This window comes from Anas platyrhynchos, chromosome 1 (genome assembly GCF_047663525.1).
Source record: "Anas platyrhynchos isolate ZD024472 breed Pekin duck chromosome 1, IASCAAS_PekinDuck_T2T, whole genome shotgun sequence".
Classification (NCBI taxonomy): Eukaryota; Metazoa; Chordata; class Aves; order Anseriformes; family Anatidae; genus Anas; species Anas platyrhynchos.
In genome coordinates this window covers 73471947-73488622 of record NC_092587.1, presented here as the reverse complement: position 1 = coordinate 73488622, position 16676 = coordinate 73471947, and the positions used below count along the sequence as shown (strand labels likewise).

Sequence of the window (16676 nt, the reverse complement as noted above, 5' to 3'; positions counted from 1 at the left end):
ACACAACCCTGTACCTCCAGCTTCGGTGGTCCAGTTCTGCATCTCCCTTTTCGTCAGCTTTCACACTGTTAGTAAACCCTCCTATAGTAAGGCACTGCCACTAGCTTTGTTAAGTGAGCAGTTACTTGTCACTGACCTTAGCTGGGGCTATGTGAGACCTTCTATATTCACAAAATAATAGCAAATTACATATGATTATGCAAGTTGGCTTTCCATGGCCAACTGTATAGCCACCAAAACTAAACTATTCCCAGGTGACGTATTAACAGCTATTTTGTGCCTGGCTGCTAGAAACAGGTTAGGTGAGGATATTTAGCAATCTGTCAGTGCAAGGTTGGGGTGCTGTATTAACAGACGTGCCCAGATTCACAAAAATAAAACCTTAAAACTGAAATAATTAAATTGTGTGCTTCCTGTATGCTATATAAGTCTTTACAAGAACAATAAGGATGCAGCTGCCTGGTCCTAATCCTAGCATTCTCGGGGCCATTTGCCAGCCTACAAACTAGCCCTATCCTCTCTAATACATGCATTTGTCAAGCTCTAGGTTGTCTTTAATAGCATAATTTTTAGCTAAATGTTAAAAAAAAAAATATTTAAAACTGCTTGAGAAATGGCGTCGCAACAGATGCTGCTTTTTTGAAAATGCATTTGTGCAGACTGAGGAGAAAGAGCAAAGAACCCTTAATACAGCGAAATAATAGCTAGTCAGTAAGCTGTGATACTGAAACATTTCACAAGGGCAATTACAGAGCTAATATCTGTGATCTCCACTGGACTTTGAATTTTCTAGAAAGCGATCATCCTGTTACCTGGAAAGAACCTCACTCCAGAAAGGGCTTCCGCAAGAATCCTTTGTGTTTGCTGCTGGTTTGCTTGGCCGCCTCGCCGAGCTACCATACTGCCGCCTCCGTGCGGTCAGCACCGCATCCCCCCGCACCACTTTTAGTCGTTTCTGCACAGGAATCCAGGAGCTGGCAGCAGACACCCCGGCGGCGTAAGGCCGTGCCGGCGGCAGCGCAGAGTGCCCGGGCACACGTCCCCGGGGGACTGCCGCCCGCCTACCTGACTTAGGATAGGTGACGATCCAGACGTCGCTGTCCCTCACCGGGAAGTTAGCGATCTCCTCCATCTTCCCCCGGCAGAAGGGCGGCAGCCGCACCCCATTGTACTCGAAGTACTTGCTCTCGAACTCCCCCGGCGTGCTGGGGGTCTCGGCTTCACTCTCCGCCATCCTCGGCCTGGCCGACGGAGAGGGAAGAGACCGGAGGTGGGGGGGGGGGAGGGGTGATGTGCGGGAGCGCCCGGTTGCGGCGGGTGAAGCGAGGATCAGCCTCGGACCCCCAACACGCCTCCGCCCGTCCGCGCGCCCGCACGGCGAAGGGGGAGCGCGCGCGGTGATGTCATGCGCGGCGCCGCCAACAGCCGCCAAACGCCTGTGGGTTAGCACCCAGGCGCTGCTGTTCAGGGTATTTAAGGCCTGCTGGCACCTGACAGGAAAGTATGAAAGGTCTAGCCATCAGTTAAACTACATTAAAGAAATCAGGAGAATTTTAGCTGTTTTGTCTGTTATAGATTAAAAGCCAGCAGTTCAATACACTTAGGCCTCTGTTAGTTCCAGGAAGGTTAGTAAAGAATTTTTATTTGCTTCTTTTAATGGTTGTTTGGCTGTGTGTATGCTTCTAAAGTGATATTAAAGTATAACATTCTTTGAAAGTTTCAAATACAAGGTGTCTACAATAAATATAAACTTCAAAAAACAACAACACATAAACAGGAAATTTGGGGAGGAGGGGGCAATTGCATAAACAAATGCAGTTCTGAGGGAGTAAAATATAGCTAACTTCAGGTTAATGTATTAAATTGTGAAGAACAACCAGATGGAAGTTGTCAAACTGTCCCTACTACAACCTCAGCAACCTCAAGGAAAACAATACAAACAGCTCAGAGCAGTAACAACTTTGAGCCTTTACAGTTCCATCTGTTATTTAGTAGAAATCAGTATCTTTACTGTAGTTTACTTGTTCTTGGTCCACTACTAAACTACAGGCATTAAAACTGTAGTTGGAACAGGTAGGAAGAGTTCACCAAAAGCTACTATTAATATATATATATATCCCTTGAATGAAAATAATTTGTAGAAGTGGGTCAGCTTAATATGTATATGTATACACACACATATACACTTAGAGCAATTCACCCTGGAGTGTTTTGACTAGTAAGAACTGCTGTAGAAGTTGAGAATATATGTTTAAATCCCTGTGATGCCAGGGTTAGTTTTGAACCTGTTCCTTCAAGATACCAAAGTCAAAATTCTCTCTAGAAATCTAGAAGAACTTTTGCAGCTTAAATAAAGAAATACATATTTGTGAAAGGTGGGTTAACAAGATTGGAGAATCCAAGGATCTGGGTGGTTGGCATTCTATATTTCAAGATAATATTGTGAACTTAGAAATGACTGGTATTCTGGGGCTGGGGCTTCTAATTTTCTTCCCATTGGTGTTTCAAGAGGTCTGTTTTCTTTTTATTCTTCCATTGCTTAAAAAAAAAAATTAAAAAATAGTTCAAAGCTGCGATTTTCTATGGGAAGCTGAATTGTGGGGTTTTCTAGATAACCATCAAGACAAGATTTGTTAATGTTTTCTGATGCTTAAAATCATTAAATTGTATCAGTGATAACTTCAAACCCCAACAAAATAGACAAAGACTTGAATTCTAGTCTCTGCTGCTATTTATTGATTTAATTTTGCTTCTAGAATTCCTAACTTAGCCCTCAGGTGTGCACACAGACCTTTCTGCGTATATCACGAGGAGGGAGCCATCCTGACAGTAGGAAAACTCTATTTCTATTTTCCTTTTCAGTTAATAGGAGTTGTCCAAATGTGTCTTGGGGTGGAATTCCTTTATATAGGGAAAAAAGCCAGGCAGACATTAGCACAAGGTGTACAGTAATAATTGGAGCATCCTTCTAGCAGTGAATGCTTTCATTTACCTTCTGTTTTGAATGAAAGAGCAGTTGGAGCCCAATGGGGATGAGAAATTGGCTGTCATGGATTAACTGTCCTTGGAAAGATCTGGTATGGTGAATCCTAATATAAGCACATTGGACCTATAGTGCACCAATTGCACAGCTGATGTATGCATGTGAATATTCAACATACTGGATTTGCTGCAGGTATACAGATCACCTGCCCAGCACTTACCAAGGTCTGATGTATGAGATGTGCACCATACTTGCTGGGAATTCAGACTGCTGGACTACAGGATGTTTGAAAGACTGTTACTAGAAGTCACTGGACCACCCTCTGTATAAAACTTGGATAAGACTTGGAAAAGGAGATCCTAGAAGAAAAATGAAATACTGACTTTGGGGAAAAGTTTTCATTTTAAGATCAGTGGAAGCAGGATTCAAGCCTGGAAACAGATTAACTGTTCCTATGCTGTTTAGGTATGTCTGTATTTTTGTATTCTGTCACTACAAAAAGCACTTCTATAACCTTTGTGCTCCTGAAGAGTTAGATGTCCTTGTCTTTGCTATCAGATTTGCCTACTTATCAGATGAAGCTATAGTAAAGAACATTCCTGTCTTGAGATGTGTATGTGTACTGTTGCAGACACAAATAGTTCTTTCAAAAATCTGTCTGATGAAAAGATAAACTTGGCAATGTTCTGCCTTACCTTTTTATTAAAGCATTGTAATAGCAACCTGCATCAGGGTTGGAGAGACAAGCTTATTCAGAAGGAAAGGGTTCAGAGGAAGCTAGACCACTCCCACATGTTGAGGTGCCAACTACTGTTTAGTTTTAGACCTGAAACCTATAAATGCTATCACAAGCATGTGATGTTTATAATACCTTGCTTTCTGAAAGATGCTTGCTTGTTCAGGGAATACACATGAACTTCCAGTAATCTTTCTTACAGTCCCAGCCCATATATGAGTGAGAGCAATGTGACCTTCAAGCACACAGTCCTAGTCCTAGTTATTTAGTGAATGGGGCTGAGAAATAAGCCATTGATCATCACTCACTGTCTTGGGTTTTGTCTCTGGTACCCCATAAAGAGTGAACACTCTGGCCTCAGCCAGGACAGTAAGGAATTGTATCTCTTTTCTGCATAACATTAACAAAGTCTCCCTGTGTTTAAATTCCCACTTCTAAAACAGTGCAAGTACTCAAGTGTTTTCTGAAGGGATCTCTTATTATTATCCAAGTGCAAGATTCAAGGTCTTTCTAGGAGACAATATTGATGCAAAGCATACATTTCCCTGATGTAATCCTGTTCAATAGAGTCAGAATGCGAGGGATTGTATTTGTAAAGTGTTCATAGCTGATACTTGAAAGAGACCATTGCTCAATGTCCCAGGTTGTGGAAGACCACTCAGCATTAAATTCAGAAGTATTGCAAGTCACCTTCTGGTGTTTCACTGAGACGGGTCCTTGCAACATGCAACATAGCAATTTTTATTTTTATACTTTTTACAAATTTAAAATGCTTCTAAAATTATAATATGGAGAGTTTCAAAGTTAGCAGACTTGTATCATGAATACTGGTAGACTTCATGCATAATATTTATTCTTAGCACTACACTTCCCAGAAGGCCATGTAGGAAGATGTATATACAATAGGAGCCTGTCTTACTGCCAGTTTAAACAGTGTAAGAAAGCATGTAATCACTTTGCTGGTGCATTAAGCTTGAAATGAGGAGAGGGAGACAAAAGGCAAGTGACTAAAACCAATCAGCATACTGTGGGATCACTTCAAAAGTACAAATGGAAGAGGTGCACCAGTATTTTGGATGAGTCAAAGCAAAGATCACATGAGAAGATGATGAGCAGGAAACAAGTCAACACTACAGATTAATGTCTTTCCTTTCCTGAAAGGTCAGAATGGGAATTTTGTAAACCAGCATCATCACATCACATAAATTACACAATGATAATTCCACCAGGCAAGACAGTATGGGATATCTAGCATACCTCAACTAGCCACACTGTAAATATTTCCCTAGTGGGCTGTAGATCACTTTAGCTATCAGCATATTTCCAGCTAGTCTATCATCCCAGAATTTTGAGCTTGGAGCTGTTTTTAACATGATTTTTATTCAAAAAATGACCATTAGGAATAATTTTTGAGGCACAAATGTTTGTCTGGAACTTAGCCATAAGGAAAAGCAGATTTCTAACTTAACATGCTCTGTCTTTCACTGGAAATCTTCTTGGAAGCCAAATGGCCTTGTAGTCACAGCGCTGGCCTGGGACATAGGAATCTAAACTCTGTTGTAAGCTCTTGGTATTTCCATAGATGAACATGGATGTGTAGCTTCACCACCTTTAGCTTCCATCAGCCTCCCTTAAAAAGGGGCGCAGCAACAGTTGGTCATATTTGTTTGTAGGAGAAAGTATAATTTGATATCAATATATAACAAGGCTATCATTGATGCTTAATTATTATTATGCTTGCTACTTATGCCATTATTAAAGCTGAAGACATAGTTTGGGGATAAATAATCTCTTTAGCAAGATGAGGGCACTGGAGGTGGATGATCATTTCAAGACAGCAATTAATGTGGCTTTCACTGTATTCTTATGGTAACTATTTCTTAATTCTCAGTGTATTAGGAGAGGCAGAAAACTGAGTAGCCTTTGGGTATACTAGTTTCACTATCGTGGCATAGTAAGGGTAGTGTATCTTATAAAATTGCTTTACTTTTGAAGGACTAGATTTGAACATCTCCAGTGATCCAGCCCTACAGATCTACAGGATTTATTGTATTTACGGTTGTAACCCCACAGAAACAGTAGCCAAATAAGCAGTAAACTGGCCATGGCTGCTTTAGAGCTAGGGTCTCAGCTTTACTTTCCTTTCTGAATGCTTCTGAATTTAGCTAGAGAAGCTATTTCTCAAAGCAATCTGTTCTAGAAATGGCAGTTGCTGTTGTCCCTGATGAGAATTAATGAGAACATTTTCATATATTTTATGTTTCTAAAAGTATATTAGATTATTTTTTTTTCATATCTAGACATTGGCTTAGAGATATGATAATCTTCAAATCCCGGAACTTAAACACATAAGACCCTATGAGTTTCTGAATGGACTTCATAGTGTGTGCTTTCATATCAGTTTTCTGCTATTCAAACAGCTGCAGAATGTCAAGTGCAGTTAACTGGGAGCATGTGTAAATTAAAAGACAAATCTGAGCTGACTCCACACAAGCCAGGCAGTGGCATAGTCAGGTTTGTGTAGTGATCCAGAGAAGTTTCAGTGCTCTAAGGCAACAGCTCAGCTTTCTGCTTACAGCTAAGCAACTGTGTGGATTTACTAAATAGAAACAAAACACATCTATCATATAGACAGCCTGTTTGTGGTGTACTAGAAAACTGAACGTAGCTCTTACAGACTAGAATTGATGAAAAATCCTCGTTCCTTCTCTTTGATCAGCATCTTTGGGGCAGGTGAGGCCTGATACGTATTACCTGCAAACTTTAGACACAACAGTGCCTCCATGCAGCACTGTTCTTAGCTGAACATCTCAAATTCTCAGGAAAAAAAAAAACAAAAAACAACAGGTAGTACCATATATGATTTAATCATACACCTAGAGTACTACTTTCACATCCTCAGAGGCAGTGCTGCTTTTCGTTGCCTGAGGCCAAATTTTGTCTCCTGTGCTGTTTTCTAGTCACTCATTTGGTTCATAGGTGCATAGTAGAGAAAGATGAATTGTAAGGGACTATTTTTATTTCCTCTTCTGTAATTCTGGGCAGTCTGCAATGATAACCCCTACAGGGCTAAATATCCTGGAGACCTATCAAATTGCTGCTTCTGCAGTTAATTTGAGGAAAGGGGGCTGGTAGATTCTAGTAGGAAGCTCAACAGCAGGGAAATGGTATTTGGAAAGAACTTGAAAAGGCAGAAAGAAATGTTACAGGTGCCTTGAGGAAAGATAGTTACTCAAAAATGTTCATACTAGAGTTCACATTAGAGAGTACAAGTTGCAGGTGTGGACTGTTACCTTGCTGCATAGTGAACACAGGGCAAAGTAAATCTTCCTCACATTTGTTCAGGCATTGGTGCAGCAGCTGATGAAAGGAGGAAAATATTTTCTCATGCAATTGTTTGAACTACACTTATGTAAATAACAACAGACAGAACAGCTGTTAGCACACGAGAAACTGTATGCTGGACTTCCCCTGTGCTTTGCTAAGGCATCTTGTGTGAGTAGCAATAGCCATTTCATGACATCTCCTTTCTGATCCTCTGTTGCATCTCATGAAAAGTGTACTCCCTGAGGGCCTTTGTGGAGCAGGAAGCAGAAGCTAGGCTCTTCCTTTCTTCCTGCCACAAAGAATCTGTTCCTCAGGGAGCAGGACAAGCTGTGAGCAGTGCCTGCACGGACTGTGTAAGACACAGGGGGAAGAACCCACAGGTTCCTATGAATAACTACACAAAACTAGCAACCTTCCGTATGTAAGAAATGCCATGACTGGTTCTCTAACACTAGCAGCATTAATTCATGGTGGCCTGATTTTGACCAGGTGTATGTAATGGAGACTAACAAACTGTTACCACTGTACATTGATTGCTATATACCAGGATTCAAAGCCACTCTGCCCCACAAATTCTGAAGTGATATGTGAATGGATGAGCAGGCTGATATATATATATATTTTTTTTTCCAATGGCACTGTTTAGATCACAGGCAGCATTTAGAAATGAAATAGCTCATCTTTCAGCTTCTAAATCCACATGTTGACTATTGCAAAGTTCAGAGATTTTGTTTGTAAACCATTTTCGGCTACAACCTCATCCTAATACAGCTAGCAATATGGTTCTTTAGTTCAAAGAGTCACAAGGACTACAGAACAGTATCTGCTGGCATGTTGGTGGTATCATAACAACACTGGATGTATCATCAGCTGTGTCATGAAATCACCTGTAAACAGTTCAGATGTAATGTCTTCCACAAATGGCTACAGTCATCTCTGGTGGGTGGACCTTTAGTGAAGACAGAGGTCACAGTGTTTCAAGAATGTCATCTGTTCAGATGTAATATGACTCAACAGTATTTATTAATTTTACTTAATTTTACTGACAAGTAGATCTATGTTTTTCTGAACACTGTGCATTACTGTCAGTAGCAAGCCTAGCTGTTAGGTATAATTTAGAGCCTTTGGAATATAGCAACCTGGTATTATTCCTACCTTTATTATCATTGTTTAGGTGCTGAGGACTAATAAAGCACAGGTGCTGGGTGCTATATATATATATATTCAATTATATATATATATATATTATATTATATATAATATATATATATTCAAAAACGGGTGATGTATATATATATATATTCAATTTAAATGCATAAACTCTTTTCTCACTAGTTTCTGTGGAACTCTATCATATGAATTAGGGATGTAGACTTAATTTCTTGAAAGAGAAACAATACTAATCAGTTATATTCTAGGAGACATAGTATTGTCCTGAATTTTAAGCACATGGCTGGTAAAAGGAACTCTTAATTTCTAACCCCAGTTTTGCTCTGATTTACTTGACTTTCAACTCAAGCTCTTCAACCTCTTCTTTCCCTACTTATGAAATACACAGAATGCTTTTGTCTCAGGAGTATTTATGATGGATTTGCCAAAGCCTCCTCACTTACAGCAGCCTCTTCAGAGCTAAACGTAACAGTATGTTTACCAGAATATGTTCAGTGCAAAGTTCTTTCCAGCACAAACTAACTTGCAGTGTTTCATGGTTGTTCAACCTTCAGCTATGTGGCTGGACAAAATGGAATTTAAACTTGTTTGTATCAAAGACTGCCACAGAGGACAATTGCTAGGGAAAGAGGCTGGTAAAGAAGCTGTTGCCCAAGAAGTTCTGTATTAACAAGTATGGGAGTCTGACCTCATACTTTGTTCTGTGAGTCTGCCTGTGTTCTGATGCCATCTAAAGCTACTACATTAAGTCTAAGAAGTATCTGATTTTCTTGCAGGTGAGCCTCTCTTGTGCTTACACTGAAGAAATCTGAATGAGGGTCTTGGTAAACAAAATGCAAAACATTTGTGAGACGTTCAAATCCCATCATCCACCTCCTTGGAATGTGGCCTAGTCATCAGATTATACACTAGGTAAGAATGGACTCCCATGCTTCCTGTGGATGCTGTGAACTAGAAAATTCTTTGGGCTAGGAGCAAGAAAAACTTTAGAAGTGTATCCCAGGAGTCTGACTTCTTTCCCCTGGTACTGGGCAAACAGAATGCTGGGGATCCTTGTCTGTTTTAGTGACCTGATTCTGAGCAAGTCAGGACTTAATACACAGCTCTAGGGCTCTACAGGTAATGCTTTTTATAATTTTAATTATTTTATTTTTTTTACTTCGATTAAAAATCATGATAGAGAGTTCCTCAAGCTGAATGTCTTGAATTACACTAGAGTCCTAACAAATACAGCTCAGATCAAACTGTAGACATTCTATATGTAATCGAAAGTGCTCTACTCAAAGTATTAAATAGCAGATAGAAATCAAATAAGCTGTCACTGAATCTTTCTCACTGCTTTGAGATAAGTAGTAAAAGAGATTTCTTTGGATATGCATGAAAAATCAACATGAAGTAAGACAGCCTTGAAGGAACTATGTGCAGATGAATACAAAGGGCTTTCAATTGCTGTTAGTACAGATAAATCTCCTGGACAACATAGCTCTAAGGCAGTAATACTAAATCAATAACAAGCATTCTGGCAGGCAGTGGCAGGAGGAGTTAACCAAGGAGGCTGTGATGGGTGATTTGGAGAGAGGTTTTCTCTAATTGCAAAACCAAATCCAAGGGTCTTCTCTTCTGAATCTTTGAGTCAGAAATAGAATGACATAAGCTTCTTAACCCTGGTTAATCAAGCTAGCATTCTATGGAGAAATTTGTTCTGTAAGTCTCTAAATACCAAGGCAAAGTGCCTTAATTTTTCATATTGCAGCTGTGAAGTTCATATTACTATGAAGTTAAGAGCTGCAATTGGCATTGACATGCACATCGTTTTATGCTTTACAGCTGTTCTTGTTTGCTTTTTTTTTTTTTTTTTTTTTTTTTTGTAACAGTCATTAGGAAAAGGGAAGCTTTAACAACAGAGAATTTGCCCAAGTCCTTACTGTTTCTTTGCTCAGCTGTAGTTTTCCAAAGTACAGCTCTCCCCTCTCCAGAAGCTCAAGCTCAGGTTAATGTCCTGGACTGCAGCTGAACATAAGGCCTTCTTTTGAAACAAGGATAAGGGCTTCAGCTGTGGTGGTACATCATTGGGCAGGAGATGCTCTTTGGGTAGGTCTGATCTGCCTTTCACACATAGGCCCAAATTCATTATTATTCATAATGGAGAGCTGTATGTTCAAAAAGCATTCATGTTTCTTAAACTTTTTAGTATTTACAGCATGAAACAGTGAAAACTGTAGATAGCCTGTACAGAATTTCTGGAGCACCACTGTACCTTCATTACAGGCGGTGCTGAACAAGTAGCCTGCATTATTCTTGTCAAAATTATTTTTTTCAAATTGAACTGTATCTTTGACCAGTCCTTCTTTATTCATTCCTGATGTGACCACCACCTGAAGAAAGAGCCATCTTTCAAATGATGGGAAGTTGCCATGTTTTGGATGAGTGTTCCTGTTCCCCCCAGCAAGACATTTCTATTGTAGCAGTGTATGTTCACTGTGTGAACTCTCCTCTGATCTATTTTACTACTAGGTCATCCAGGCTAGTTCAGTCACTCTTGTGCCTGTGTAGCAAATAAATTAAAATGAGTGACTTTGCACTGAAGCAAATAAGGTATGCTTCTACTCCTCTCAACGACTGTGCTGTGGGAGCATTGGCCTTCAGAAGAGGATAACAGAGAGACCTGCTCTGTAGATTTATCACATGAACTTGTGGCCAGGCTATTTTACAAATTAAGTACCAGGTCCTTGTTCTTCATTTTTTGGTTTGCATTGAAAGTCATTACCAGAGTCAGACTTGCATGTTTCAAAATGATTAATTTTAAGATTGCAAAAATAATCAGGATGTACCCAGTACTCTTATTTAATCTGGCAATCATTTCCAATGCTAGAGAATTCACTTAATAGTAGTATAGCTCCATGCAATTTAAAAGATGTTTTGCAATTTCAGACAATTCAATCTGCATTCACAGACTGAAATTGTAGTGCCTGATGAAACTTCAGATGCTTTCTTTTTCAGTGGGGTGGTTTCCTATTGAAGGGTACAGATGTGACTATCAGATGCCTTAACAGTAGGGATGCATATTGGGCATAAACTGCATTGCTTTTTACCTCTCCTGTCACAGGGATGAACAGGTCTTGGATTTAAATATGGTTTTAATTGTTTTTTCTTTAAAAAAAAAAAAAAAAAAAAAAAGATTCCTCATAAAGTAAGCAATATGTGGAAGGAGAAAGCAAATGAAAGAATGGAGCTTTAGCTGTAACACGGAGTCTGTTTTCCTCACTAGTTCTAGGTATTGTATGACCATGTAACTCTTGTTCGAACTACATGTATTCTTTAATTATATTGTTGCACTTCCAAAAGCCAGTCACCTGTCAAATGGGCCTTTTTGAAAATCTAACCTAAATGGAGTTTTTTCTTTCACAACAAGCTAAATCCATTTCTTAGTTCTCTTGCACCTGTTTTTTTCTCACATGCTTAAACCCGCATTACTTTCCATAATGTTACATGCAAATGAAGCCAGAAAAAAAAAAAAAAAGGAAGTAAAAATTTGTCTTAATAGATCTGTTTCTGGAACTGAGAAACCGGAAGAAACATGTATGGGCCTTTAGCTGCTGAGTCTGTAAACTCTGCTTTCAGAGCAAGGCTGTGCTTATCTGTGTTATAACTACTTTCTAGATTACTGTTGTTATCCTTAAAAGGGAAAAGCTATAAAGCTATAGAATTAAACAATGGTGGTTACTGGAATACATGTCACACATTTACTGGTAAATACTGTAACACCATTCACGTGTATATACCAATTTAGCTCCTCTAAATACTTGAGCACTATGTTTTCCCTGGTGTAAAAGTGTAGTGATAGCCCATTAGATCATACCAAATCTTTGATTCAAGCTTAAAGCCTAAAGCAACAAAGGTCTATTTGTGTGATTCCTTGTACCTTGCAAGAAGTGATTGACTGTTTAGGTCATAGATGTGCTTTTTTGTTCATTCTCTGTAAAGGAAGGTAAAAGGGTTAGAATGAGAAAAATAGTTACTTTTCCATGCATGTATTAATAACAAATGCAGAGGAAACATTCAGTGGCTCTTTGAATCTGCATTTAGAAACCTAGAAATCAAACTGCTGAAATTTCAGAAAATGGGCTACATGTATGACAAAACATTTAGAAATTGTATCTGGTTCTTATGATCTGCAGCAAGTTTTTTTTTTCTATTATTCTGTAGGTTGTACTTGCAAATACATATATGCTGCAGATGTATGCCTCAACTTGCGAAAATGACTACTGCAATGCAGTGTTCTCAGTGCAGTGTTCTCTGCTCTATCGTGTTTTCTGTTATTTTTAAGAGTTGATTCAAGATATAAAGGTCACTCTGCTTTGGTCCTTCTTTATCCTGTACTCTTCTAATTATGAAATGGACATTTGACGGACACAGTTGCATTGTCAAGATGTGCAGTGTTTTGAGAATCTAACTCGTTCATTTCAGGAAACTACAGATTAATTAAAGTTGACATTGGGATTTTTTAAACAAAAGATAAATTTTCAAATAGAGCTAGGATGGTTTCTTAAACTTGAAGCAGCTGCTTTGTGTGCATTACACTTAACCATTTTTGTTCTGAAGCCGTTCCAGACTGCCATTCCACCATACTTTCTCTTCAGCAGCTACTTCCCCATCTCCTTCCTTTACCCAACATCAGCTGTTCATTCTTGCTTATTTGCTTCTGTATCAGCTTCTTGGTTATTCTGATTGCTTCTGTAGCTGCTCTTTTGCCTTACAAAGCAAAAAAATGAGAGGATAAGCTGCAGTCTTCTGTAAATTCAGAGTTTATTGGGAGGAGGAAATAAAAGGCTCAAAGATGTTGATAGTAAGTGCTTCAATGAGAATTATTTTAAATTAGGGAATCAGGCTTGATGTCAGAATAACAGTATGTAAGTTAATTATATGATATAAGAGATATTTATTTATAAGAAAAACAATATATGTATTAGGAACAATGCAACATAGAAGTGGTTCCTGTTGCTGCTGCAGGGCTCTGTTTCTTTAACCTAGAGCCTGTGTGCTACTGACAGTCCACAGCACATGAAACTGAATGGACAAAACCTTGGCATAAATGTAAACAATCTCGCATTAATTCTGTTCCGGAAAATAAAGATTTTGTAGTCTAACATTTACTTGGCACTGCCTGGTGAGTATGATGGCCATACTGAACAAATTTCCTTGGGTTTATTTTGAAAACAGCTAAGTAGTCATTCAGTTGTTTCTTGGCATTTTTAAAGGTGATGGGATCTGAGGAATTAGTCATTTAGCTGCAACTTGAAATCACAGTGCGATCTAGTTTTCACTTCCTTCTTTCACCTTTTTCATAGGTGTTTTTGTAGGTGTTGAACCTGAAGTGTTCACACTTTCTTCAGAACTAGGAAGTAATATGTTTCTAGCTTTGAAGTACTTGCTTCAGTCAGGAGATTTACTATATTCTGAGGACAGACAGCTTTGATTTGATTCCTCAGGACAGAAAAAAGTATAATGGAGTTGGCATCAAGCAGGAGAGTGGAACTTAAAGTTCTGGGGTTACTAAAGCTAAAAACAGATACCAAGGAAAGGATGTGTCCCTTAGGGGACACATCACAGCCAGCTCACAAGATTAGGAGCTGTAGGAATATATCTATATATTGGTGTTGATTGGATTTTGAAAGGTTTGAGATCCAGGACTGAGAGCTGGCTGAGTTCTCTACAACTGAGAATCAACAAACTGCTTGGGCAGCTTGGGATATACACTAGGCAAGATGTGTGCAATAGGTTTCCTTCATCTGACGTTGGACCTCTTATACTTTTAAGATTCATCAGTGAGTTAATAACAGCTGGACAACTGAGAGCTTCACTAGGGCCTTCACATCAAACTGTAGGGAAAAACCATTCCATGAACTCTTTCTGTTGGACATTGCATGTGGAATGTAGATTACATGAAATTGTGTTTTTTGAAGTAGATGGTAACTTCAGACTTGTCTAAAGACTTTCAAACTACTTGCATCCCCCATCATCCTGATTTAAATACACATGTATGTGCACGTTTTAGAAATGGAAAAGGAAATGTGGCTTGTCTCCACAAGCTTCTTGAAAGAATTATAGAATTATAACTAATCTGAGTTGACCCATCACTGGTGACCTCCATGAAAAATATTTTTAGCTGGAGACTGAGTAAACCTCTTAAGGCTTAAAAACAAACAAAGAAACTCCATGTAATTTTTTTTTTTCCTGGATTTTGTTTTCCATGTGTTAGACAGTTCCTGGAGTATTGATGCTAGGGGTAGCTTTCACAGTTCACACATTGCTGATAGGTATTTCATATGAAGAGAATACATTGCTTGCACCTGACAACAGGAGAAAGTCCTATCTTTATCAACATTTTCTCTTTGAAAAGCCTTTTGGCTAGATTAATGAGGACAGAACTGTAGTGTGTGCTAGAGGAAGGCTGGAGGGCTGCCTTGTGTTACGGCAACAGAGCAAGGAGTCTGCTCCCTAAAAAGACAAGGAAAAAGGGGTGTTCGAGGACAGGCAGAAGTACAAGTATTAGCAGTCCTAATGCCTGTAAGAATGCAGACCTGGTAACAAAAGCCCAGCTGGTGTCACGTTCTCTGCCAGCAGTCACTGTAATGAGTCACCAGAAGAGCAGCTGAGGAGCCTTGAGCAGGTGCTGCAGTTTGTTCAGCTGTCTGAAGTCATGAGGAGTCAGCCTGGCTGGCTACAGCAGACTTCATGAGCCTAGAGGGCAGAGCCAAGTGTCTACAAAACATAGGGCACCCAAGACCCATATTTGTTTCCAATCTGACCTTCTCTGCCTTGCTCTCTGACCTTCATCTTGTCCATTGTGTAGCTTTGCCTAGATAAATATGCCCCTAAGCTAGCCTTTTTACATGCAGCAGTGTGCCTTAACTTTCTGACTTTGGAGCACACAGGTGTCAAGTGCCTCTTCAAGAAATAACCTCTCATGTTGGGATAGCAACTAGAAACTGAAACGTCAACTTCAGCTATTGCTTCTTAGAATGTCAGTTGTGTTACCAAATATACCTCAACCTCAGTAACTACTTGATGGGAAATGCAACCATTAGACAGATGTTTATACAGCTCTGGATATGAAAACACTTGCTGTAGGGTGCATTGTGGTCTCTTGTGTGCCTGTATGGCTGTGGTCAGGGAGATTTGCCAACACTGAATTAGCTGCCCAGTAAGAGCCAACAGGCTTGGTGTGAGATGAATTGTATTAATCTGTGTGGCAGCTAATCCCAACTGAATCTTGGTGTTTTTGTATGCTGCATCTTGCTGTTTGGGACCAGGTTTCTATGCTTGGAACACAGAGCAGCATTCTCAGTACTCAGAAAGAGCTGAATAAAATGTAAGCAGCCATCAAGGTTGAAGCATTTGTCTATAAGTACGCAGGCACATACGTTGTTAAAGCATTTATGCTAATAAACTCAGATCACACAGCTTGTCACACAAAGTTTACACAGGTATTTGAATGTCCAGAAGGAATTAATTTGTGGTTGGGTAACACCTTAGCTTATAAAAATGGGGCAGGGAAAGACCTAAAGTTGTACTTCAGTACTTATGCTGTTAGTTCTGTACAAGTATACTTTTCTATGGTACAATGGAGGTGGAAAGTCACATGGAAGTCTTCTCTGAGTAAAGAGGAACAGCTTACCCTGACATTAGACTGAAACTTTATGCACATAATCATAATTTTCTAACTGAACTTTGAAATGAACCCGTGAAGTCATGCAAAGCTTCTAGTTCTGCTTGGCAAATTTAAGGCAAGATTAACTAACTAACTAACTAACTTAACTAACTGTATTCTTTCTTCCCCCTAGTCTCCCAGTTAATCTTCACTTATATTGCTGTGTGTATAGGGGAAAGAAAAGTAGTGGTGTTTCTTCTGCCCTAGTCTAGAATTGGGTTCCCCTTTCCATGGAAAATCCAGAAATGTTGAAGCGTTTTTGCTGTGGCAGGAAAAAAAAAAAAAAAAAAAAAAGCTGCAGTAGTGGGGGTGGGAGGTGGAAATCTAAGGATTGGCTGTAGGAGAGTGAATCCTCTTCCTGGCATGTGTTGTTGTGTTTACAAGCTTCCTGTGACCTTGTGTTTTTTCTTGGGAATAATCAGTATTATCTTCATTTAGTGTACAATGAGATATGTTGCCCCTTTTAGAGGCAGCAAAGAAGGCGTTAATTTAGCAGGACTGTATTACTCTGTGTTTACCTGTGGTTGAAAAGAGAAGCACAGTCCACCTCTGGGTTTTAGGGATTGAGGACTGCACTGTGCCTGGCTGTGTGTACATCTGGAGGGCTGAGTGGGAAATCAATGGGTAGCAGACATATACAGCCCTGCCTCAAAGTGTGGATAGAAACAGTGAATTTTCTTATTCAGAGCTTCACTTTAGTGAGACTAATCTCCATTTGCTTTTGAAATTAACTGAACCAAATACCTTGT

At 39.4% G+C, this 16676-nt stretch overlaps 2 protein-coding genes across 4 annotated transcripts in view; one reads left to right on the top strand and one right to left on the bottom strand.

Annotated features, from left to right (window-relative positions):
- SULT4A1 (sulfotransferase family 4A member 1) overlaps nucleotides 1-1389 on the bottom strand; it is a 36164-nt gene extending 34775 nt beyond the window's left edge. Inside the window, exons 1-2 of one of the 3 annotated variants that reach the window (XM_021278971.4) lie at nucleotides 1066-1196; nucleotides 813-974 (exon numbers count right to left, since the gene is read on the bottom strand). In XM_021278971.4, coding sequence (XP_021134646.1) covers nucleotides 813-900 — 88 coding nt within the window. In that variant the 5' untranslated portion in view covers nucleotides 901-974; nucleotides 1066-1196. Of the gene's footprint in view, nucleotides 1-812; nucleotides 975-1065 lie in introns of all 3 variants that reach the window. The other 2 variants (XR_003494991.3, XM_021278973.4) reach the window with 2 other exon arrangements.
- Nucleotides 1390-1443: 54 nt separating this feature from the next.
- Nucleotides 1444-16676, top strand: part of LOC101802708 (patatin-like phospholipase domain-containing protein 2) — a 45687-nt gene continuing 30454 nt past the window's right edge. Inside the window, exons 1-2 of the mRNA XM_027450081.3 lie at nucleotides 1444-1625; nucleotides 8993-9128. The gene's annotated coding sequence lies outside the window, so the exon portion shown is untranslated. The remainder of the gene's footprint in view (nucleotides 1626-8992; nucleotides 9129-16676) is intronic.